Source organism: Haemaphysalis longicornis, unplaced genomic scaffold (assembly GCF_048455015.1).
Source record: "Haemaphysalis longicornis isolate Haplotype H1 unplaced genomic scaffold, Haemaphysalis longicornis Haplotype H1 scaffold_1, whole genome shotgun sequence".
Taxonomy (NCBI): Eukaryota; Metazoa; Arthropoda; class Arachnida; order Ixodida; family Ixodidae; genus Haemaphysalis; species Haemaphysalis longicornis.
Window position 1 is genome coordinate 112,585,796 of NW_027526203.1, and position 24,880 is coordinate 112,610,675.

The 24,880-nt window shown below is 47.8% G+C and overlaps 1 protein-coding gene across 2 annotated transcripts in view; it reads left to right on the top strand.

Moving 5' to 3' along the window:
* LOC144179294 (uncharacterized) overlaps positions 1-24,880 on the top strand; it is a 262,947-nt gene that overhangs the window by 116,690 nt on the left and 121,377 nt on the right. The window contains exon 3 of one of the 2 annotated variants that reach the window (XM_077707596.1): positions 12,991-17,086. The exons of the other annotated variant lie outside the window; for it this stretch is intronic. Coding sequence (XP_077563722.1) covers positions 12,991-13,182 — 192 coding nt within the window. The 3' untranslated portion in view covers positions 13,183-17,086. Of the gene's footprint in view, positions 1-12,990; positions 17,087-24,880 lie in introns of those variants that run through there. 2 annotated transcript variants of the gene reach the window in all.

Sequence of the window (24,880 nt, forward strand, 5' to 3'; positions counted from 1 at the left end):
GCTGTGGCGTGTTCGAGTCTGCTTGCGCGCTAAGACGAACAAATGAAATAGAAGGGACTGACGCAAACACGCAACAGCATGAAAGAAGCCGTTTAAATTAATCCGTGCCAAAAGACACAGAAACAAAAGCGAGGAAAAAGGCGCGAGTACAATGTATTAGGAAAGACACTGCCAATATGTATCGCCGGGCTTTCGCCTTAAAAGCACGTAGGCAGACTGGACCGCGCCGAGGAAACTTTGTGTCGGGAAGCCGAAGGTTTCGATAACGTAACACGGGCGGCAACAATTTTGTATGTGGCGCGCTTCTATCCCTGCTTTTTTTTTTTTTTTTTGCCAGTCGGCCATAGTCACGTGACTGCACTGTCTGCCACCGACGGCAGAAACTACTTCTTAGTACGAAACATTCCAAACAAAAAGCTCATATGAACGCCTGCAATAAAAAATAAAATAAACTTTGTAGCGAAATACAGATTAATAAAGTAAAGGTACAACAAAATAAAGTAGTTGGATTTGCTTGACCCCAGCTGCCACCGGTGCAGCACTGGAACGAGAGAACGCCCTGAAAGATGTGCCACGCCCTAGTGGCGCATCCTTGGAGCGCGCTGCCCTGGACCGATTACGTAAGCTCAATAATCAGCGCATGAATCGCATTTTTAAAGCGTTTTAACCCTGCCCCGAAATATTATCACGAGCTTATTATTATCGCCTCGCCCGAGTTTCGCCCAAACTCGGGCCATCTGGAATAGTACCCCAGGTGCAGCTTTCCGGCTAACCGCAATTCTTCCAGGTGTGATTACCATAAAGTTATTGAGCGCAGTGCAATGACTTTACGCACAGCCAATGATGGGGCAAAAGCTTGCTTTGCGCGCAGTTTCAAGTTTGTAACTTTGTTCTCCAAGGCTTCATGGCCTTTGAAATATCCCTTGGAAGTGTATGAGTAGTAACTTTTGATATTTAATGACACGCAAACTATTCGGATTTTCACATCCAAGTCCACTGCTTGGTCGGTGCGAAATAACACTTTTTTCTTGTGAATTAACTCGGTTACCGTCCAGTTATATTTTTCATCAGGAAAGCTGGGGAGGAATCAATAATAACAGAGTGATTGTTCATTGATATTCCGTCTTGCCCTTCAACTGGAGGTTGGGGTGGCTTTGCGCTTTTCGGGGGACTTCTCGTTGCCAAAGTAAAATGAGGGCCATGAAGACGAAGTTTGCAGTATGACAACGAAATTTATGCACGCATATTTTCATTTGTGCAAGACAGTAAAACAGGGGAAAGCATCCGTACTGACGACCTGGGAGCAAATCCCTGTTCGGCGAATCCGATAGTGCAGAGCACCGTGCACAAAAATACCGGAATAATGAAATATTCGCTCACGCATCCGTATTGACGACCTGGGAGCAAATCCCTGTTCGGCGAATCCGATAGTGCAGAGCACCGTACACAAAAATACCGGAATAATGAAATATTCGTTCACTAGCGGGAAAGGATTTTTCACCTTCACCCTCGCGTCGCCCACGTCGTCCGCTTCTGCGTGTTCTTGGAAAACTGCGCATTGAGCTCCTGAATGGGTTGCCTTGACTAGCGGACGCTGCAGCGCGTATTAATTTAAGCGACACGAATGGTAGCGGTGGCCCGATCCAAGTGCAACAGTTCTAGGCGAGCTCCCGCGGAAGCCGGCGCCACGCACGCCGCTTCCCCCGTTTCCTTGTGCCGGGAGAAATTCGGGAGGGACAGGCGGCTGACTGAAGGGTGAACGTCCATCGGGATTCAGAATCCAAAATTTGGGGAACGAAAAAAAAAATGGAATAACACATTCGTTTTGGCGGTATTTTTATTTCTTTCAGGAAAAATTGTTTTGGCGGTAATTCTTTCAGGAAAAATTGCTCTAAATGAGACGAATCTTATCCAACCTGCTCTGACACGAAAAATAAGGCACACTGCTGAACATGCCCTAACCCCTATTTTTGCGAAGACTAATTCATATAAGTATAGTTTTTTTCCCAGAACGGTGAGGGAATGGAATGACTTGCCACCAAATGTTGTCAATTCCAACAATTTTTTACAAGAGTTGGAACGCTTCTTTAGTGATCTGTAGGAACCGCAGATTTGTCGGTGCATGCTATTTTGTGGTTATTAAGGTGCTATTACATTTTATGCTGTTTTCTTTTTTCCATCTTGGTTTATTAGGTTATGGTTTGTGCGTTTTGTGTTCTGCATTTTATTAAGTTTACGCTCTTATGTTCTCAGTGTTGACGATAGTTCTGTTACCTGTTTTTGTTTTGGCATTATGTCTGCCCATTGTACTAGCGTAGTCCACTGTGATACTTTTTGAATTAATACTGTTTATCATTGTTTATGTAATGCCCCTCCTGCCAGGGCCAAAGAATTGGCCTGCAGTATTCCTAAATAAATAAATAAATAAATAAATAAATAAATAAATAAATAAATAAATAAATAAATAAATAAATAAATAAATAAATAAGTAAGGCCTTTTCGGTGCATGAATATACGATTACACGCACCGGCAAGCTCCAGTGCTGGTCGATTTCGGTACAAACAGGTGATCCAGGAATTGATGATAGGAAAACAAACATAGTGAAAAGTTGCAATCAGTTAGAGATTTTTTTCATGTTACTAATATTTTCTTTATCCCTGCGTAATCATAAGTGCACTCAATTTCTTCGAAACGATTTCTCCAGTAATTGTGTATTAAAGAGGGTTCCTCAATCGCGTTGTTATAATTTGTCTTTGGGCAGTGTCTCAAAGATTTATTTTTCTAAAAACGTGGTCTGTTCTCTTATTGTAAATTTACACATAAATATGAATCCGCATATTTTTTAAACGATTGAAATTGTAGTTATTTATTAGGAATCGTTCCTCAATCCTCTTTCACTTGATTACCTTTCTTGTAAATGTTCTTTGAACAGCAGCCCTAACGACTGAAACGAATTACTGAAATTGTGAATTTGTGACGACTTAGTTATGCCCTCTGTTTATTTTTTTTTATTCCGAAATGTATGCATATCTAATTCACGGTTGGGACCTAATTGTGGCCTGTACAAAATCAGTACCACTTCAATGGTGAAAAAAATCTTGCAGTCAATTCGTTCTTTCTTTCACACTTAATCATTTAGAGAGTGCAAGTAGTTCATCGACCGGTTATTCGTGGATGCTAGTAAACAAAACAAACCGATGAACACAATGACCACCAAATCCCGAGAAATACAAGCACGCGCCGTTCCTCCCTTTGGATCTAATGGCTCGTTGGATCTAGTGACGCGTTGGATCTAGGGACTCGGATGGATCTCTTGACTCGTTGGATATAGTGACTCGATTGGACCTCTTGACTCGTTGGATCTTCTGACTCGGGCATCACGTGACCTAGTGAATCTCCTGACTCGTTGGATCTAATGACCCGTTGGATCTAGTGACCATAAGCGAGTTTAGATAAGGTGGAGCAAGTCACTGCATAGTTCACTATTCAATGCCATATCGAATGTCATTGTCCGCCACCCGGTTGCCACTCCGATACTCCCCAAAAACGAACTGCTATAAGGGAGTCAAACAATAAAAAAATAGCACCAGCAGGGGTCGAACCACCGACTCCCGCAACAGTACCCAAAGAATCCAATACGCTACTTCTAGGCCCCGCTGCCAAGAAGAAGTTTCGGTAGGATATGTGTATTAAAGGGTACAGCGCGGCGTGCAGTACTGTGCAGAACGCAACTACCATAACCCGACAGATTCATTGCAACTGGTGTCCGAATTTCTATCCGTGCAAGCGAACGTGACCGCGATTTGAGCTTTGCGCCTTGCGCTTTGCTAACGGCAGGGACTATTGCTCAGTTCGATTGTAAGTACAGCCTCACAACCATAGTTTTTTCTCGTAAAGAACAATCACCTCGTCGCCTAGTTGAGTCAGGTGGCTGGGTGATCGAACGACTTATTTGTTTCCGCAAAAATGAGCGGAAACTAAGTATATTCTTAGTGTTCGTTACATATGTAGGCAATTGGCAAGGATAAAGTTCTTTTTATTGTCGAAAAATAGATTAAATATGAACACAACAAAATACTTTACGCCAAGCCATGGGAGAAACCTGAAAGTTATAAACGATTACGCATACGAAGTACCCCGTGTCAATGCATATGCGAATTCGTTTTTTGCAAGAACAATTCGTCAGCGGAATGATTTGCCATAACCACTGCTTCATTGTGATTCACCGGAAAGATTTGAACAAGGACGCAAATAATTTTTCCTGTAAGCATGGCCTCCTGTTTTTTTTATTGCCCTTTGTTTGTAGGCATACTTTGACAGCACTTTTTTTCCTGTAGCCTCAATGTCGGTGTATGCTGTGTAACATCTCCAGGTTGATGTGTTGCTGTTTAAATCGTTGTATGATTTGAATGTACTGATGCTTGGCATTCCCTGTAATGGTCGAAAGGCTAACACTATTCTGAAGATAAACAATAAGTAAATATGTTAAGTGCTCTACGTATCTTATATGAAAGCGGTCGTCTGTGAGACTGTCCGAATAGGGAAACAGACCATATTTTTCTGCAGGGGCGAAACCAAAGTCAGCGTTGCTTAGCCTGAACTCTTCAAGTTCGCGTTGCTAGACGATCGGGACTGCGAAATGCGGCCGGGTTTTACAGCAGTTGCAGCATTGTCATAGCTTTGGTGCACAAGGCAATTATGTACCGACTGTAAACCGTAACTTGAAGACGCTTAGCAGTAGCGAGAATTTTTAATTTGCAGTTGTCATCAGCAACTAATGCGTTTTTCTCTTCTGTCAAACATCCATATTCATTACGCTTGGTGATCAATGTTTGCTATTGTCACTAATATTTGTCTTATTGTTGACGCGCTTGATAACTTTCATCGGCCGTCATCACCTCGCGCGAATCGTATGCGACACAGCGTATTGACATAACCTCAGCGAGAAGCGTCAGTCTATCGTGCTTCGCCGCTCCGTGCCATTGCCCGCCGTTTGATTTAGCCTAGGCGCTTTTCTTATAATTAACATCGATATTTTCTCCCGTGGCACTATGTGACCCACTGACTCGTGACCTGTCTGCAATGACCTGACCTGACTCAATGACTCGTGTTGTGGACATCTACAACTGTCCACAGACATATGCGGGAAATGGCAACAACGACGTCATTACAGGGGATTAATGACGCAGCAAAGAGACTGAATGCATGCGTTTCGTCTTCCCGTTATTCCTTGTAAATCGGCGGGGACGAACATTTAGTCTGCATTTGTGCACACGGCACATACTCTGCCACGGTTACTCCACTTGAAGATGAACGGTTGCCCGCAAAGAGTAACGGCCGCATTTGGTCCAAGATTTGCTCCTTTTTGCCTAAGAGTGTAGGACGCTCCATTAAGTTTCAGCGCAGCGTGACTGAGTGTGCATCGGTTCGTGTTGAGACCAAGCGATGTCGCTACGGAGGTATGGTAATCATTGAGCAGTTCCTCGTGGTTCCTTGTATCTGAAGCTTATTAGAATGTTTTGTCACGGGCACGGCATATATTTCAGGTGATTGAATAGCTGGTTGTTTGATAATTAATTGATCGATTGATGAAGACATGTACATCCTCTTTTCGTACCCGGGTGATTGCGTGTGCCATCTGGCCACAAGTTCTAATACCATCTACATTTATTACCAGCCTTCTAAGTTTAGCGCTGCTATTATCGGCAGGCTAAACTAAATTAAATTTTGATTGTAACAGATGGTAGCTGTTCCAAGTTACGTTCTGCTTTTCGCTTTCCCTTCCCAGTCATCACAGTGTCATTTTAGTGAGCTCCACGGCTTGCTTCACTTCTTGGGTGCTACCCTTTTCGTCAGAAAGCGGACATTTTCTTCACATGGATTTGTATGGGCACGATCATGTTCCAAAGAGCGTGTCCAATAGCTTCTGTTTATATTGTAGCCCATCACTCATGACTCGTCACTTTTCGTCTGCCTGCGAAGCAATAAGCTTCGGAAACCAAAGCGCAGCCACCCTTGGAGTTATCGCAGAGATTTTCTTTTCTCATGCGGCACTTCTCTGCATGCGAGTGCCGCGTACCGACGTTTTCGATTCCATTCGATGTTTTTGGAAAAAAAAAATAAAAAAAGCTACAGCGCGAATATCAACAAGGACACAAAAAGACGACGGGACGGGCGCTGCGCTCGTCCCGTCGTCTTTCTGTGTTCTTGTTTATTTTTGCGATGTAGCTATTTTTAAAATGAATTACCAATTCGCGCAACAGTACACTTGGTTTTTGAAACGTCTAACGACGTTTCCGATTCAATCAGCGTGCTCCAGTTGAAACTCTTTTGCCTCTTTTTAGGTAATCCTGGGTGAGTACTTGCTCTTTTACTTATGCAGAGTCTTCTTCTCACCGCCTGTTCACGCAGCGCGTTGTCACCGCCTGGTGAAGAGAAATGGAAGCTTTACTAAGTGATTGCTGCCCCTGTCTTGATCACGCTGAGCCGTGAAGCTTCGGGTGAAGCCCCGCGTGGGACGCGTTAATGCCGTTGTTGGCGGCTGCAAATGGGATGCATCGAGGCCACCAGCGCGCCGATGGCGCCGCTAGGAAAAAAATGACGCGCTAAAAATGTGCGCACTAGTTATAATTACGCGCTATCGTATGCAAAAAAGCAGGCATGCGTGCGGCTACAGATGTCGGCAGCACTGTTGGCGGTGGGGAAAGGCAAGCACCAAGAGTTAAAGGGACAGACAACCGATTTTTGTCGCGTATGTGTTCTCTAGCTCATATGAAAGCCAGCGTTTTCTATAGCCCGGTAACCACAAGCAATTTCTAAACAAACTGGCGGAAATAATTTCAACTTGGCAGCAAACTTCCTGAAATCGGTAGGGTGGCGGTTCGTAGTGTCGAAACTTGACACTACAATATGTGTCCCTGTCACGTGACCTGCAAACCTAGCAGCTACTGTAACTGCTGAAGCGTTTATTTACGTATTGAAAACCTTTTAACACAAGTATTTGTACAAGGTTAGATTGTGTATGTATTTCTAAACATTATTCTGAAATTTTTAAAGACACGCCACCCGCTGTCGCTGGGTGCCTCTCAGCATGACTCTCAGTCTGGCTAACTGAGCCTCCATGCCCAGAATCAACGGCAGCGTTCAGTAAACAGACCCAGCGAAGTAGCTTTGACGATTCTGCCTGAGTCAGGGGTGTTTGTTCTACCAAAATATTTGAGATTTGAGTTTCCAAATATGCCAACGGCAGCTTAACAAAAAAAAAAAAAAAAACCGTCGCGCCCGGGGAGAATCGAACTTCCCGCCTCCACAACGTGAAGCCAGATTCTACCTATCGTCTATCCCAACAGATGGCGCATTCGTGCAAAATAGACCGTTGCATTAAAAACACACATAAAGGAGTAGGAAAGCCTGCGATTGAAACTTTTTAGCTGGGAACAAGTTTTTAAATATCGTGTTTTATTTCGCATACAGACAAAAGTATGTTGCCGAGCTACTCTATGTCATGGTTGCCAGCATGACCCATAAGACTCAATAGATAAAAAAATTCGATTTAAAAAGTTCTAGGGCGCTATCAGCAAAACCGTTTCTCGTCAAGGTGCTTTAAGTAATGCCCTTTCATTTGGGATAGACTCGACAAAAATCGGTTGTCTGTCCCTTTAAGGACGCTGCGACTGAGCGAATGGCGGCACCCTAATGCGAGGCTAATTCCGGTGAAGGCGTACTCAGTCACTCACAATTACGGGTGTCTGAGAAAGCAGTTCGTGTTCATCCCCCTCGTGAGTGAGCGTCGCCGTAATAAAACGTGTTAGTTGTAATACTGTAATTGACGGGGGCAATCTAGTTCCCCAGCTAGTTTGAGTCGTGTAAACGCGGGTCGCCCGAGATTTCCGAGAAGCTCTTCCGAAAGCGCTTCTCCTTCACAGCAACAATAGCTGCAACGCACATACATGAGACGCGAGCACGGTGCAAGATAAACGTATATCTTGGTGACGAGGGAACTCAGCCACCGGCGCTGTATACAGTAAGCGGAAAGCCTACTCACGGTACTCAATGGCGGATAAACAGCGGTGGCTTTCCAGGTGCCTGCCTACTGTCGTTTTCGAGCACGCGAGAAATTGAAGAAGGACCGAGGGAAACAGGTGAAATTGAAGCGTTATCGCCCCCACTTCCACGGTATGCATCGGAGCATCCAGGGCGATGCGGAGGACGTTTACGACGGCTGGGAGAGAAGTGTAAAGCGTTGTCTGAAGTGTAAAGCCTGGTCCAGCAACGCTTTTGAACCACCTGATCGTATGAAACTTTACACATGACTGAGGCCTATATGACAGGTGGCGCGCTCTTGAGGCATACTTTCCTTTCGCCGCTTGTCACCGAGATGCATTGCCATCAGTAAGCTTCGCACGCTCAGCAGACATGTCGAGAGTTCGCTTTCGCGAACGATACTAACCAAGTGGCGACCGAGTAGGTCGGGCACGGATCTGCTTCGGTGCAAAGCGGGGAGGAGTGCACCGGGGCTCGGCGCGGAGCACGTACGACTACATCGCCGTTGCACCGCCGTGGCCGCGGCAACAAGCGGCCAGCTCTCTGAGACGAAAAAGGACGCAGCGCGAGCAGGTTCCCGCTGCCGGCACGCTCGCGGGCCAACAGCTTCATCATTCCCCGCCTGGCGTCCGAGTCAAGGGCGGCAGCACGCGGGGAGCATATACATCGCCGCCCTCTGTGCACGCTCGCGCTCGACGCCTTCCGAGACCCGCTTGGCACTCGCGCGCAGAGCGGATGAATATCGAAAGAGCCACCTGCGGTGATTTCCGGCCGCCTTCGTTCTTGCGCCGCTCGTCCATCGCGCCCCATTGCAAGCGGCGCAATCTGTTGGCGAACAGTGATTGGATAGAAGAATCGCGCTTTTACTATCCCACTTCCCGAGTGCGAGCTGCCCCGCAGTGGACAGCCTCAGTTCGTCCTCTGAAGTTCGAAAGGGTAACCATGACGGTGTGTACTCGGCCATGTTTCGCCGTTTTCGTCTCTACTCACATTCAACATGTTTCCCCTCCGCCTCCATGCGAAACACGCAGAACAGGATTACGGCTGCGTAGGGTAACGCATCCATCTATACAGCGAGGTGAAGACGCCTTTGTTTCTGGCCCGGTGAGGTAATCGCGTCGCTCTCGCGCCACCCTGGCCCCTGGTGGAACGGAGAATGCCATTGCTTGTGCCCTCTTTCTCTCGTTCGGCGCCGCCCAAATAGCGGCAGCACCTGGCAGCATATCCGCACACCAGTCTAGTCCCGACTTCCCCCCCAAACTGCACCCAAATTAGCGCCCTCCAACCCCACCTTCCGACGCCCGGACGTGATGTCGCGCGGCGGTCGCGCCATTATGCGTGGCCGCTGAATAAAAGCCTTGATTGCGCTAGTCTCTGCGGCGGCGGCTACGACAAGGCATGTTCAGTACAATCTCGCTGATAGGCCCCTGTACCGCGAACTGTCGTGCGCGCGGGCGATCAAATTCATTCCGGAACGAAAGAGTTTGCCCAGATGCTGCTTCGCGTCTGAATAGCAGCGGATTCAAATGAAGGGGGTGAGCGCATTCGCTTATGCGGTCGGTGTTCTTTTGTTTCCAAGGGGCAATAAAGTACCGGCTGGGATGGGGACGTCCGTACACGCCCGTCATTCACACTTGCCGTCGCTTTCTTATAGGAGGCGGCAAATCACGTGTACCTTTTGCCCTCGAGTTGGAAGTTTCGCTGCGGTACGACAAACGAGCGCCATTTCCTGCCGTGAACTCCGTTTCGATCCTCTGGCTCGGCCGTTACGCTTCACAAATGCACGAGGAACGAACACCAGTAGTTTAAATGTGGGACAACGACGCGTCGTCGATGAAAATGAAGATGCTTCTGCGGAGTCAGGATGGTTAATGTGAATTGCCGGATTTATACAACGTTCAGAACGTCATAGTGCTCAGGCCGAAGTACTGTATATTCAGCTAATCGCTTGGCGTATGTAAGACGGCGGTCGTAGAAGGCAATGTTGGCGCTAACTGCCTGCGGTCGCAAACACGTGTATCCATATATCTCCTTGCGGCGGACTGGCCAAGTCCGGCGCCAGAAGCTACACTATAGGCACCGAAGTCGTATGATATAAAGAAGCAGTTTGCTCGAATTGGTTAACATAGCTGTGGCGGAAAACGGATAAGAGATGTGAACACGTCTCTGTAATAAGACGCCTCTGACACGACCCCACATTTGAGAACACTGAGGCGTGTATACCGAAGACCCGTAAATGGGCGTTGCAATATTTTGCGTTTAATAAGGTGAAACAGCACGCATTCTTACCCGAAAAGAGGCAACCGAATCTTACATGAAGGTCGAGTTATTCAACTGTTCTTTTTTTCAATTTCGAACAGGCTGGTGGGGCCAGAGAGAAGACATCAGTACTTTTCTATTGGCCGGTACCTCTGTATCTCCTTTAAGTCGATGAAAGGTGCAGCGACAAGTTTTTCTCGGCTCCTTCTGTGCACATGTTGGGAAGCAGGATGTACACCTCCTCCTGGTGTTTTACACCACTTTCATAGGCCTATGCTTGCTTTCCCCAGGTAATGGTGACACCAACTGCGCGAACAGTCCACCGCAGTTCACATCGCGTTGTCGCTAGGGGCCCAGCAGTTCACCCTTGACTGAGGACGAAAGCTGTAGGCAAAGCCCGCTTGTTGCCGAACGGTCAGTCGAACTTTCAGGCTCGTTTGTTGCAGCCGTTCGTGTGAATAGCTGAAGCAAGGAGGAAGGACACGTTCTTTCCTTCTTGTGGGCCTCGAGCTGGTTTCCGCAGCGAACAGAATCAAGACGACAGGTTCTCCAGCCGGCTTCTTCACTGTTTCCATGCGCTCGACGCCTCCCCGTCTCCCCGTCTCCCACGTTTGCTCTAGCAACTGCCTGCATGGTTACCGCCTTGTAGTGCGCAAAAAGTGCCTGCACACCAAGTTAACTACGCACGAAGCCGCAAGATAATGCGGCTGCATGCAGGCTCGTAGTTTTATGAACGCGGGAGTTGGGGCATGTGCCGATTCTTGTGCTGTTGCAGGCGTCACTTAGCATTCCGGTGTTCAAATGTTGGAATAGCAAGGGGCAGCGCCCACGAGAAAAAGCGAGGAAACGATCGCGTCGTTTAACGTCGCTGTAGCCTCCGAGTGGAAATAAAGCACTCGGAGAGTGGGTTGCCAGTTCCCGCGACTGCAGTGGCACCCAGCGCCCCCCGCTTAGCAACGTGAAGCGCGAAATGAATTCAGCAGGTCGTTCATTACAAGGCGCTCTGCCCACAATCGGGTTGAACGGGTCAATTGATTCACGGGACACGTTGTTCGCGCGGCCGCACGACAAATCGGAGCGCTCGTTTTGTATTTGCGATGTTGCTGTTTTTGTGGCTACCCGGAGTGGGCCGTGCTGGCTGCTCCTGTGAGGCGGGGGCTGTCTCGATTCGACGCAGCGCCATCTCGTGACAGCAGCGGTAAATGGGTTCCTAGGATTCTTTGTTCAAACGGACATAGGCCCAGCGTATCTTTCACTTCGCTGCAAATGTCCTCGAAAGTCTTGTGCGGCCCCTGCCAAGTAAATGCCTCTCTTCTCATACCCGCCCACCTGTCACGCTTGTCGCCTCTAATTCCGCTCCTCCCGCGGTAAGCACAGTGAAGGTTTGCTCAAGTGAATTCAATTTTGAGGCGTTCCACAGCTCGCGCCATCCACTGGAACCTTTTGTTACTTTTGAACTTGGAACACTGCCACGCGGAGGTACCGCGAGTGCTTTTTTGTTTTTTGAGGTCGAAATTTTTTTCTCGGCGTATTTTATGTTTCCTACCGCGAAAATCAAGCAGCTATGTATTAGAACAATGCAACAATGTCACTTCTTGCCTAAACAAGGCCTAATATTTAATTTTGCTCAATAATGTTGACAAGTATGAAGACTGACGCCAGGTTTAGTAGTTTAGAAATGGTTTGCTCAAATAAACGTCTCGCTCAAGGTTCCTTTAACTTGTAGCCGGATGGCTAAATCGAGGGGCAGACATACAGACCGAAATTTTCGCGTTGCGTTCCAGAAGGCGTTCGTTTTATGTGTTACACGCTACAGTATCGCCTTTCGGCCTATACGCTGCAAACTGTCTGCTCCATGGTTGGCCGTTCTGAATTCGCTGAGTATGAAAAAGAGGAAGCTGATGATTGGGTAACGACGACGCAACTGTGCCGATGTTTCATTTGTGATGTCCTGATGTTTCAACTTCATTTTGCGCATACAGTCGTGATAGTGTTGCCGTGCTCACGCTCACAACTTAGCCGGCCTGTAAGTTAATACAAAAAGGTTCGACCAGCTACGCACAAACCGGGGTGGCGTCAACACAGCGAAGGACAGGACAGCAAGCGAAAAAAAGAGCACCAACCTAACAGCACGCATCATAACACCAGGGCGACAGAACAGCCCGCGACAAAATGGCGCAGGGACAAAACAGTACAGCGACAACTACAAAACAACACGCGGCAAAAGGGGACACCAGAGAACAGCGCAGTGACAAAAGGACGCAAGGAGACAAAACAGCACGGTGACAAAACAGCGCTCCAGTGCGGTTAATGAAATGTTCTTCGAACTATTATACAGGTTGTGGAAAACTTCCTCCCTTGTCTCCCTTGACATTTTCCACATGTGGTCCCACGTCGGGCGCCACACGTGGAAAAACGTCCCTAGAGGCAAGGGAGGAGGCCGCCGTCGATAGAAAAGCAAATATATTTACATTATGTACAGGGAACCGCATTTTGTCCTGCTTTCGTCCTGCAGTGGACTCAAACAGGCTTATGATGACGATCCCGACTGGGAACCGCGCCTTAAGAAGCCATCTCGTAGCCTCTCTTCTTCTTCTTCTTCTGCTTCTTCTTCTTCTTATTCTGCTGCGTGTCTGTTGAACTCTGATGCTGCTTCAAGCGGCTCATACGCCCTGTCTTGTGCGCAGGTCAAGGTGTGGTTCCAGAATCGGCGCACCAAGCACAAGCGGCAGAAGCAGGAGGAGGAACACACGACGTCGCACGGCGGCTCCGACTGCAAGGCGTCTTCATCGCCCAGCAGGCCCCCGGTGGCCCTGTCGCCCGATATACAGATGGACGACTCGAGCTCGGACTCAACGCAGCCGGACCCGCTGTCGTGACGTCAGCCGCACAAACTTGTCCCGCTCGCGACCCGGCCGCCTTCCGCGGACGGAGCACTTCGGCCGGCGGAGTCGCCGCCCTTCGGACAGCCGCCGCGTGGACTGTGTTGCATTCTGCCAGGACCGTACGCGTCCGCCGCGCTGTGGACACTGGGCGGAGGGCCGTGAACGAGAACTCACTTCCTCTGGCGATGTTTGTGCGTGCGTGTGTGGTTGTTGTGTGCGTGTATGCGTGCTTGCAGCATGTAAGCGCGTGAAAAGCATTTGCTTCCAGTGAATGTCGAGACAGTTCCTTTGTTTACTGGTGCTTTTCTGAGCTCTGGGGCCATGCTCGATGACGTCTTGTGGAGCTTTGGGGAAAGTTGGAAGTAATATTTGTGAAACGTTGGCAGAGGTGGCGATGCCGTGCACTGTCGACACCCTTCGGCGACGTTGCCTTCGACAACCTTCTTCTGAAAGAAGGGGCGTAGAAGCCGTAACGTAAGATTGGTACAGCTTGCAATAGATTAAGTGCACGTTGAGAGAAAAAGCAACCAAATTTCTTCGTAATCAGTCGTCGCGAATTCAGGAGTTCCGAATTGGCGGGTGCTCTACAAATGCTGTGTTTTAATGTGGCATTAAGAATGAAGTGTACCTCATAAATGTGGCTCCAGAGCTTAGTATCATCGGTGGAAATTTGTCAAATACTGACATGCTGTATACGTTGGAGCACTGTGAGGACGCGTTCGGTGTGGAGAGGCAGACGAGGGACCTTGTCTCTTCGCTTAGTGTGACGAGTTTTGGAGCTAGCTGGGTGGGGGGAACTGAGATGCTGTGTCGAGTCTTCCACAGATGCAGTTGCGACCTGTGAACTGTCGACTGAATTTGAAAACGGTTGCTAGAGGTTGCAGGTTGCGTTTAGGTATTAAAAATTTAAAAAAAAATAATGTCACTCTTGTCACAGGTCGACGGTCACTGGAATGCGTTAGTAATGAACATGGTGGGGGAAAATGGTTCAATTTTTATCCAACAAGTTCATTGATCTCAACAAATACGCTGACGGGAATACAGTTCTTGAGACGGCTCAAAACAGCCCGCTCTCGGTCGTAAGCCGGTTGTTGTTCGTAAAGACGTTGAACAGGATGTTGTCTTGACAGTGTGTGGGGCTAGATCATCATCCTAACTTCTGCTGTTTTACACCTACGGCTCGTACCTTATACTACACGCCTTCAGAACGTTCCTGTTGGTTGTCTAATGGATCTAGAAGACTTCTTCCGTCAATAGAGTTGTTACAATTTGGCAACGAGGTCTGTCTAAGTATGTTGGAAGCCTACTTCAGGGGATGCAACATTTTTAGATTGTCCGCTTTGTTGCTGCCGGTGTTCCACCGAAGAAAATAAACATTCGTACCGAGTATGTGCGTTGAAGGGAGCGAGAATCGCTTTCTAAGTTAATGTTACCTCATTTGAAGCCTTCCTGATAGCCAGGGAGCTGAAAAAGGAGCCGGTAGTGTTGAGGAGCCTTGCTCACGTCAGTTACTGGCTGTAGGCCCTTCTTTGGGAACCTTGCGCGAATATATTTCTGTCGAGGTTCATTTTCGTCATTTGGATGTTTAAAAATTGAAATTTGTAAAACGAGTGACAGAGAGGATGTAGAAATTTACTTGCCTGAGGAACGCTATGGGCTCGTCCTTGTTCCTCGAGGGCTACAGCGAGAAGTGGCTGAATTACAACTTACATTACCGCCTCGTCCAGTCTGCTGCACCTGGCATCCGAACGTGCGTGTGGGGGCGAAATACTCGAAAGCAGCTGACAGCGCTGCCGACGACCTCGCCAGTACCCGGGACCTCCACGCAGCCATCCCGCCTGGATGGCATCCCGTGGGGCTCACATGCTCTTGGAACTTGTGCGGAAGAACTCTGTGCCGTGGACCCCTGAGTGACGGGCAGAGCTTTGTGGTCGTCAGAAGAGACAAGTGCGTGTACTGTGTCATAAAGTGAGCATGGGCCCGTTTCCCGTTCCCGTGAACTACGGCGAAAGCGCCGTTTTGAATGTGTGTGCGGCAGGATGGCGGCGGGCATCGTTCGCTGTCATTTTTCAAAGTTTTCAAGCTGTGTACATAATTGTGTTTTCTTTTCTTGCTATCCCACCTCTTCTCTCTCTCTCTTTCTCTCTCTCTCTCTCTCTCTCTCTCTCTCTCTCTCTGTCTCTCTCTCTCTCCCTCTCTGTTCTTGTGCTGGTGTGTTCACTCGACACTTCTGTGCAACATTGTCCGAGCTCGCGCTCGAGAGAAGCTCCCGGAGACTAACAACGCCTGAAGGAAAAAAGGAGTAGCCTCTGAAACCAAAGAAGCTATTTAATTTTCAGAGGTCGGAGTGACATTTTCACCGTCAAGTAACTTATGTGAGTGGAGGCCGAGGTTTGGTAACAAAATGGTTGGGGCGAATGGTGTGTGCAGGAAACGAAATGGGAGAGCAGAGGCTCTTTGAGAGCTCTGAGGAGCGAACATTGACGAGGTCTTCAAGTGAAGATAAGGCTTTCGACTAACAGACCCGTCTTGTAAAATACGCCGCATTTGTCTAATACACTCTGCCTACAAATGTGGCTCTAAAATTATTTATTTTAAGGGATGTGGGCTTCAAACTACCAGCTACATTTTGTTCTCATGGCACCAACGCTACGCGTATTCTTGGAATCATGAAGGGTTTGTGCAAATCAGCTGGCATTAGCAATAAATTCACTGACACGTTGATATTGCAGGTACCGAGGCGTTTCGGTCACGTTAGGTAGCTTCTTACGCAGAGGCTGATTCACATATCGTTCTTGCAACGATTGTTTGTTGCTGAAGCATGTTTTTCATGCTCCCATACTGTCATGCAGGAATTCTGGTCGACGAAAATGGGCGAATGAACTGTGCCGAGAGCGGCACCACAACCAGTCTTAGCTGGTTGATTCCGGTGTCTCTTGATGTAATTTGTTGGTCTCACTTGTGAAATTGTTAAAGGAGTACTGACACAAAATTTTTATGTTTCGTTTTTTTCGCTGCTATGCGTGCCTACCAGCCCACTAATCATAAAATGACAGATTATACGGTCTAGCGCAGCGTAAACATTCATTTACGGCGTCGTTTATTCGTGCCAGTTTCGGTTTCGACAAAAAAACGCCGAGCGGCCGCCATGACAGCATGTATCACATGGCGTCACCATTCTTGCCGTATCGCTGCCTCTCTGGAAGCGCGCGCGAGCGAGCGCACGCGCGCGCCCAGACCGGCCGAGGTCTTCGCCGTCCCCACAGGCCCGGGCAGCATGACGTCAGTCCCAAAACCATGACGTGTACACACGCCCGAGCAGCGCGCGCCAACCACAGCCAGCGCGTCGGCTTCGTCACGGGAGCCCCGACGTCGACAGTTTGGGGCACGTAGCAGATGATGTCACGTCGACCCCCTCTGGCCTTTCTCGTGCGGGCGAATATTAAAATGGATTTTAAATATGTTTCCCTGAACGGTTGCTGGTGAAACTTGCTGGGAGATATCTCCTGATAAAAAGGAAGCGTTTTACATAGTTATCTCAGCTTTGAAATTTCGTGTCAGTACTCCTTTAACTATTCTCCACACACGCAGTATGTGTGCAGATTCGAAACTTTATTGGCGAGCTGTGGGGTGTTGTGAACACAGCGTGTTGGAAAAGTGTCTTCAGGAGGAGTACATGAAACGCTTGACCGTAACCAGTGGTTTAATTTGGGATTTTGATTTGTAGTCCTGCTGAGCAAACTTTCGTGGAAGCGATGTGAAATGTGTACATAAACGACACCCTGTTTGTCCTAGGTACGTGCGTCCTTATTTCTGTGTTTAAAGTGTAAATATTTCGCTATAATTTATAACGTGCGAAAAAGGGATTCTCATTAAAAACGAAGTGTGCATCATCCGACTACGCCGTTGCTTCATTTTTCTACATGGGCCGCCATTTCCCACCACCACATTTATCATCAGCGTCCACAAAGTCGGACGTGGCCCGGTTACGCTTGCTCAAAGCTTCTTCGTCAAGTGCTCTTCACTCTTATGCAAACCCGCACTGTATGAGTGCATTCGTCGTTTGCAAGACATGGAAGGTTCATACCTTTACACGTGAGTAGAACGAGACGGTGGGGAACAAAACAAACAGTATGCACCCATAAACGCATGCGTCTAATTTGCACAGGCGAAGACAACGCCCTTCCTGTGTTTCCTCACCCGCCTCCGTGTTGTTAAGCGCGGTTTTTTTTTTTCAATAATGCAAAAGCATGAAATGCCTTAATACTCGAAAAAAAAAGCGTTGGTGTGACCAAGAGATAGTCTTAAAATGCTGACAGAGCAAGGGCCGTAAAATGAAAGGAAAGAAAATTTGATGTTCTGGCATTCGAACCCGGTGCCTTCAAGAATCTGTGTCTAAGCTGCACCACCGCCGAACCTTCGTCGCAAACGACGAAAGGTGGATCTAGTTAATGCGTTGTGGCCTTTGATTTAGAAACATGTGTTGGAGACATGTACTGAGGCCTACAGGAATAATCTGCGAACGGTTATTACACATGTAAGAAAGCAAGTTTGCGCTAATAGCGTGCATGTAGCGTTAGTTAGGACAATTGGCCATGACTCTCTTTTATCAGAGAAAGTAGGGAACGACGCGAAGGGATGGGGCTCGTGACGATGATAATGAGGGAACACAAAATTTCTATCGGTGCTAAGTCCACTGCACTGTACTCTAGAAGCCACGTCACGATTTTATGCAGCGACAATACATTAATCGGTGCTGTGTCTACTAAGATGAACTCTCAAAGACACGTCATCATGATTGCATGAAGTGAGAACGCTGCTTCCCGCCCAACAGCTGCTTTCAGAATTTAAAACGTGATAGTTTTCGATTACTACACATAAGCAGTGAGTGGTGTTTCTATGAATTTTTGTCATCATCATCATCACCAGCCTATCTACGCCCACTGCAGGGCAAAGGCCTCTCCCATTTTTCTACAATTACCCCGGTCCTGTGCTAACTCCGACCAATTTATCCCTGCAAACTTCTTGATCTCATCTGCCCATCTAACTTTCTGTCGCCCCCTGCTACGCTTGCCCTTTCTAGGGATCCACTCTGTTACCCTTAATGACCAACGGTTATCGTGCCTTCAGATTACATGCCCCGCCCACGTCCATTTCTTCTTCTTAATTTCTACTAATATGTCCTTAACACGCGTTTGTTCCCTGACCCACTCCGCTCTCTTCTTGCCACTTAACGTTACACCTATCATCTTCCGTTCCATTGCGCGCTGAGTCGTCCTCAATTTAAGTTGAACCCTCTTAGTGAGCCTCCAAGTTTCTGCCCCGTAGGTGAGTACTGGTAAGATGCAGCTCTCATACACTTTCTTGTTCAGGGACAATGGTAGGCTGCCATTCATTATCTGAGAATGCCTGCCGAATGCACTCCACTCAATTCTTATCCTTCTAATTATCTCTGCCTCATGGTTGGGATCAGGGGTCACAACTTCACCTAAGTTGGTATAGTCGCTTACCACTTCCACTGCCTCGCCACCTATCTCGAACCGCTGTGCTGCCCCGAGGTTATTGATCATTACTTCAGTTTTCTGCATAATAATTTTCAGGCCCATGGTTCTACTCTGTCCAGTGCGGTAAGCATGCTTTGTAATTCATCCCCCGAGTTACTTAGCAAGGCAACGTCATCAGCAAATCTGAGGTTACTGAGGTATTCTCCATTAACCCTTGCTCCCACCTGTTCCCAATCCAATGTTCTGAATACTTCTTGTAAACATGCTATAAATAACATTGGAGAGATTGTGTCTCCTTGTCTGAAGCCCTTCCTTAAAGGTATTTTACTGCTCTCCTTATGGAGGATGATGTTAGCTCTGGACCCATTGTAGATATCCTTTAGTATTCTTCCATAATGCTCGTCTACCCCCTGGTTCCATAATTGCTGAGTGACTGCTGAGGTTTCGACCGAGTCAAATGCTTTCTCATAATCTATGAAGGTTATATATAGGGGTTCAGTATACTCAGCGCACTTCTCTATCACCCTGATTGATGGTGTGGACATGGTCCATTGTTGAATAGCCTTTACGGAACCCTGCTTGTTCCTTAGGTGGACTGAAATCTAGTGTGGGAGAAATTCTGATAGCGATTACTTTGGTAAATACCTTGTAGACGACTGACAGTACGCTGATCGGCCTATAATTTTCAAGTCCTTCATGTCGCCTTTCTTTTGGATTATGATGATGTTCGCGTTCTTCCAAGATTCCGGTACACTCGAGGTCATTAGGCATTGCGTGTACAGGTTTACCAGTTTTACTAGTACAATTTGCCCGCCATCCTTCAAGAGGTCTGCTGTTATCCGATCTTCAGTAGGTGCTTTGCCCCCTTTCATTTCCTTCAAAGCCTTCCTTACTTCTTCTGTCGTTACTGGTGGGATGTGTATCGCCTCCGAACTACTTTCTCCTTTGGCGTTATCTTGGATGTCCCGGCTACTGTACAGATCTCTATAGAACTCCTCGGCTACTCTGACTATTTCATCCTAATTGTGATGACATTGCTTTGCTGGTCATTAAGTGCATACATCTGATTTTTTCCAACGCCTAGACGCCTCTTAAATGCTTTCAGCCTGCTTATGTTCTTTACAGCATATTCGATCCTCTCCATATTATACTTCCGTTTATCAGCTGTCTTACGCTTATTGATTAGTTTCGAAAGCTCGGCGAGTTCTATTCTGTCAGCTGGGGTGGAGATTGTCATGGTTTGCCGTCTCCTAATTAGATCTTTCGTCTCCTGGGAAAGCTTACCAGTATCCTGTCTAGTCATCGTGCCCCCGACTTCTACTGCACACTCCGTGATAATGCGTGCAAGATTGTCACTGGCTTGCTGCATAGTAAACTCTGCTTCCTCGGTGAGAGCTGAATATAGGTTCTGCAGCGCGATCCTGAATTCTTCAACTTTACGTCTTACTGCTAGCTCATTATTCGGCTTCTTTCGTACTAGCTTGTTACGGTTCCTCCTCAAATCTGGCCTAATTCGAGATCTTACCATACGGTGGTCACTACAACTTACTCTTCCGAGCACTTCCACATCTTGCACGACGCCAGGGTTATCGCATAATATGAATCTATTTTATTTTTATGCTCCATATTCGGGCTACTCCACTTCCACTTCCCGCCCTGCCGTTTGCAGAAAAACATATTCATGATGCGTACATTATTCCGTTCTACGAACTCTACTAGTAGGTCCCCCCTGCTATTTCTACAGCCCAGACCATAGCTCCCAAATGCCTTGTCTCCAGCCTGATTCTTGCCTACTTTAGCATTGAAGTACCCCAGAACTGCGTTATACTGTGTTTTTGTTATAGCTATTGCCGATTCCACATCTTCATAGAAGCGTTCAACTAGCTGGTCGTTGTGGCTGGATGTAGGCGCGTAGCCCTGTACCACCTTGAGTTTGTACCGCTTGTTGAGCCTAATTACAAGACCTGCTGCCCTTTCGTTAATGCCATAGTATTCTTCTATGTTGCCAGCTATGCTTTTACTGACTAGACATCCCACTCCCAGTTCTCTTCTGTCCTCTAGACCACGGTAACATAGGACGTGCCCATTTTTCAGCACCGTAAAGGCTTCACCTGTCCTCCTAACCTCACTCAGCCCTATGACATCCAATTTAATGCCCTTTAATTCCTCGAACAACACCTCTACTCTGGCTTCGCTAGATAAGGCTCTCGTGTTAAACGTTGTCAGGTTCAGATTCTAATGGTGGCCTGTCCGGGTCCAGGGATTCTTAGCACCCTCTGCTGCGTCACAGGTTTGACCGCCGCCTTGGTCAGTTGCTTCGCAGCCACTGGAGACTGAGGGCCGTGGGTTAATTGGCGTATTCATAGGAGGTCATGGCCATTTTGAGCTACAAGAACACTGGCGCCATCTCTGACTCATAGAGTAATGAAACACACGATTGGCGGGTAGAAACAATGACGTTTTATTATAGCGCGGCTACGCCAATCACGGCGCATGCTCTAGTGCGCCGCGCTGGTGTCCGCCAAAGAGCGAGCGGCATTGCATAATGTCAGGGGGAGAGATGCCGCCCGTCGCGAGGAGTATACACTTCTTGGGAAGGATGCTACGACGGTGGAGAGGAGAATAAAGTGGGGCTGTACCCATGCCCGTTCCAGTAGATGGCCATGCTTCACGGTGCAACTCACCATGTGGGAAAGTCAGTTTACAAAGACCAAGTTTGCACAGATCCCCTTAAAGGGGCCATGCAGACAAAAGACAAGTTTGGTTCATTCTAAATATTGCCGCTTTAAAACCATACTGACACCACTTTTAACGCACGCTTCGCTCAAATAAGCTATATAATCAGGAAAACAGAGAATGGCCATGCGACCCACTAGCTCATTTCCCGCAGCAGGAACCTATGACGTCATATGTGGCCAGCTGTGCGATTGGCAGAGGCCGGCAAAAGCAAACGCAAATTAGGCAGTGCTTATAAGCTTGCCGAACCATCTATTTGCGCTTAAATGTGATGCGTATTCATTTTACAGCAGTAATAATGGTGCGGTAAACAATGAAAGTTACGAAAATACACGTGAGCATAGAAGTACCGTGCGCACTGCTGTTCGTACAGGGCGCACTATGCTTGTTTGAGCTGCACAGCACTCCGCCGCTTTGAAGTTGTCTTACGCTATACTGGAGGATTGGCATAAGCGACGCTGTCTTACGTGACTCCGTTTGTCGAACATATCCCATGTTGCACAAAACGATTACTTTCTACAGTAGGAAAAACGCGCCAGGTGCAAATACGGTCCAAAACAAAGCAACGGCGGACAACGGTCCGTGGATGAGCATGGTAGCGTCATCTGGGAGGACTGGCAAGCAAGGCTTCATAGCCGAATGACGCAGTGAAAGTTCGTTTGAATACGTGCACTTATGACCCCATTTCTGACGTCCCGAAAACACACGATTTGGCGGGAGAATAAATATTCTAACCTAAATTGGTTAATTCCTCAGTGTATATGGCATCGTTTGCTGCCGGACAAGCGCTGGGGGCACAGTAAAACACGAAATCTGTTCGAATTCGAAATTCGAAATCTTTCGAATAAAATAAACTTGTATTTTCTCTGCATGGCCCCTTTAAAGTCGGGAATAAGCCTTCATGATGGGTAAAGCGCAAAAGACAGGTTTGGCAAGAAAGACCACGAGACGAAGCGCTTCGCAAAAAAGCACTTTCCGCTCTACCCATCATGAACCTATACCAACACCCAACTCGCAATTATTTTTAATTAATATAACATTTATATCTTGTACAATATATTGGCCGTAGGACTTTTTTATTTTTTATTAATTTTTTCTATACATACGCTATGGCTGTCTCCAGAGACGTTCTGTTATCCATAGACAGCTTCGTTGTAAAAATACCAGACACGTGAGAGCGCGCCCAGAATGCGGGCCACACTAAAACCTGGGATCGTAAAAATTTTGTAAGAGGGCTGTTTCCATTTTCAAGGTTTTCCCGGGCACTATCGGGGTTTCACGAAAACCCGAATCCTAATCACTTTGAACTTTAAGCTCCCGACGTCATACTGAGGGAAAACTCCATGCGAACGAAATTAGAGGCACACTTTAGTGTAAGTTGATTGACAGACAAAGCCGTTAACGGGAAAACGTTTCTGCGACGCGGTGTTTACTAGCTTTACTTGCTCATTTCAGTCTCTCTTCGAGACCAGAATGCATTTGCTGGTTCACTGCAGTACACTTAAATGACATCTCCAGTGAAGCCGACAGCGCAGTCGGATGTCACATCATAATCGAGAGTAGCATCACCTCTGGCCACTACTTTGCGCACATATTTTTAATCACTTCAGAACAACGGACTCCAAGAGAGGGAACAGGAGAAATGCATTTAACCTAACCTAAAAGGTAGGTTAAAGAAGAGAGAGAGAAAAGACTTTATTGAATAGAAACGGTCCGGTGGCGCCAATGGCGTCATCCGGGCCAGCCCTAGGAGCTTCAGGTCGGGCGTCCGGCGCTCGGCCCCAAGGGGCTCGCGCCGCCTACCCGCTGCCTCTCCAGGGCCTCCCGGACGCACTGGACGACTAATTTCTGGGTGTTGTAGTCTGACGAGGTGATGGCTCTTCGCACTGTTACTGGTAGCTGTCGGATGCTTGAGGGTGCGGGGTCTTGGGGTGCGCACTGTAGTATGTGGGCCAGCGGGCCGCGAGTGGCGCGGCAGACGGTACACTCGGATGTCTCGTAGATTGCGGGGGCTATGTGGCGGCCCAGTACAGGTGTGAGCACAGAGTCTGTTTGTATTTGGCGATAGAGGGTCCCCTCGCTTCGAGTGAGGTTGGGGTGTGGGGCCGGGAACCGTCTCCTGGTGTCTCGGTACCACCGTAGTATGGTGCCATAGTCTTCTAGTGGTGTAGGTAGCGAGTAGGGCGCATCCTCATGGGATCTCAGGTAGGTTAAAGAAGTAGGCCTTAAGCATACTAGCTTAGGCCCCGATATTGTTACGCCGTGAATGTTCACGCATAGCCAAAAGGCTACGCGGCCTCGGTCGACATCACTTTATTTCGGTATACCAATCGTGAAAACGACGCGGCACCAATGTTAACGTTCTCATCATGTCAGCAAGAACGCGCAGGTTCTTTGTTTATCCCATCATACGCAATTGGCAGCAAAGCCATGACCCCATTCATGGCGTTGCGGGACAGCAGACGTATACCAGTGGCGGATACGAGAAGCCGTGGATTGCATGGAGACGCGACATTTCGCCGAGTCTCTGCGACGCACAGCAGGTCGATAAAAGAATGAAGCCAATAACAAAAACTTGAAAGGCACGAGGCGGGGCAATAGGACGGTTCTGATTCGCCTTCGTTCGCCAACCAGGTAGGAGTCGGCGCAAACCTATAGCTCACCTGAGTGCCTCATTACCCAGAACCTTCCGGATGATGTTTTCTCCTGCAGACGTCATGTGACCCGCGAGAGCGCTGACCACGTGATTCTACCTAGCCGTGGAAACTCCTTTTCAGAACGTGCGAGGGAGGCTCTCAGGCTATACAATATATTACCATATATGGTTCACACCCGGGAAAGGATAACCTAGCGATTCCATCGAAACGGACGTCATCGTCGGGTCCTCGGATGTTGTTGAATGACGCTTGCGTGCGGGTCGAGCCTGCGTGCGGGTCGATGATTATCTGGACCCTTGTACAAAGGGCCACGCATTAGACCTGCATATAAAGATAAGCGTCATTTAAGGCATGCTGCCACCGCAGCCACATCTATATCGGCCGCTTTTCTCGCTCGCAACGTGCGCATTTCCGGTTTGGTTACAGGACAAACAAAATTACGGGATTTCACGGGCTAAAACTACGCTCTAAAAAGCAGCCACATTCAGCTTAACCCCTTACGTTTTGCAAAGCAGAAGCGGGGTGAAAAGAAAGACCAACACTACTCCATCTACAAATTATGGACAAAAGCTTAAATTGATCGAAAGCTTCCTGGAAGCACATGTCCTCCGATGCACAATTGTAATTATTGGCTTACTTTATACCCAGGACGAATTCGACAGAGGTCTCTTTTACACCACATTTTCATATACACTGGAATCCCGCTGATACGTCCCTCGGACTCACGAGGACCCGTGTCTTACGACGGATCACCATGGTCCCAGCAAACCGCCCATATAAACAATGCAATAAAAA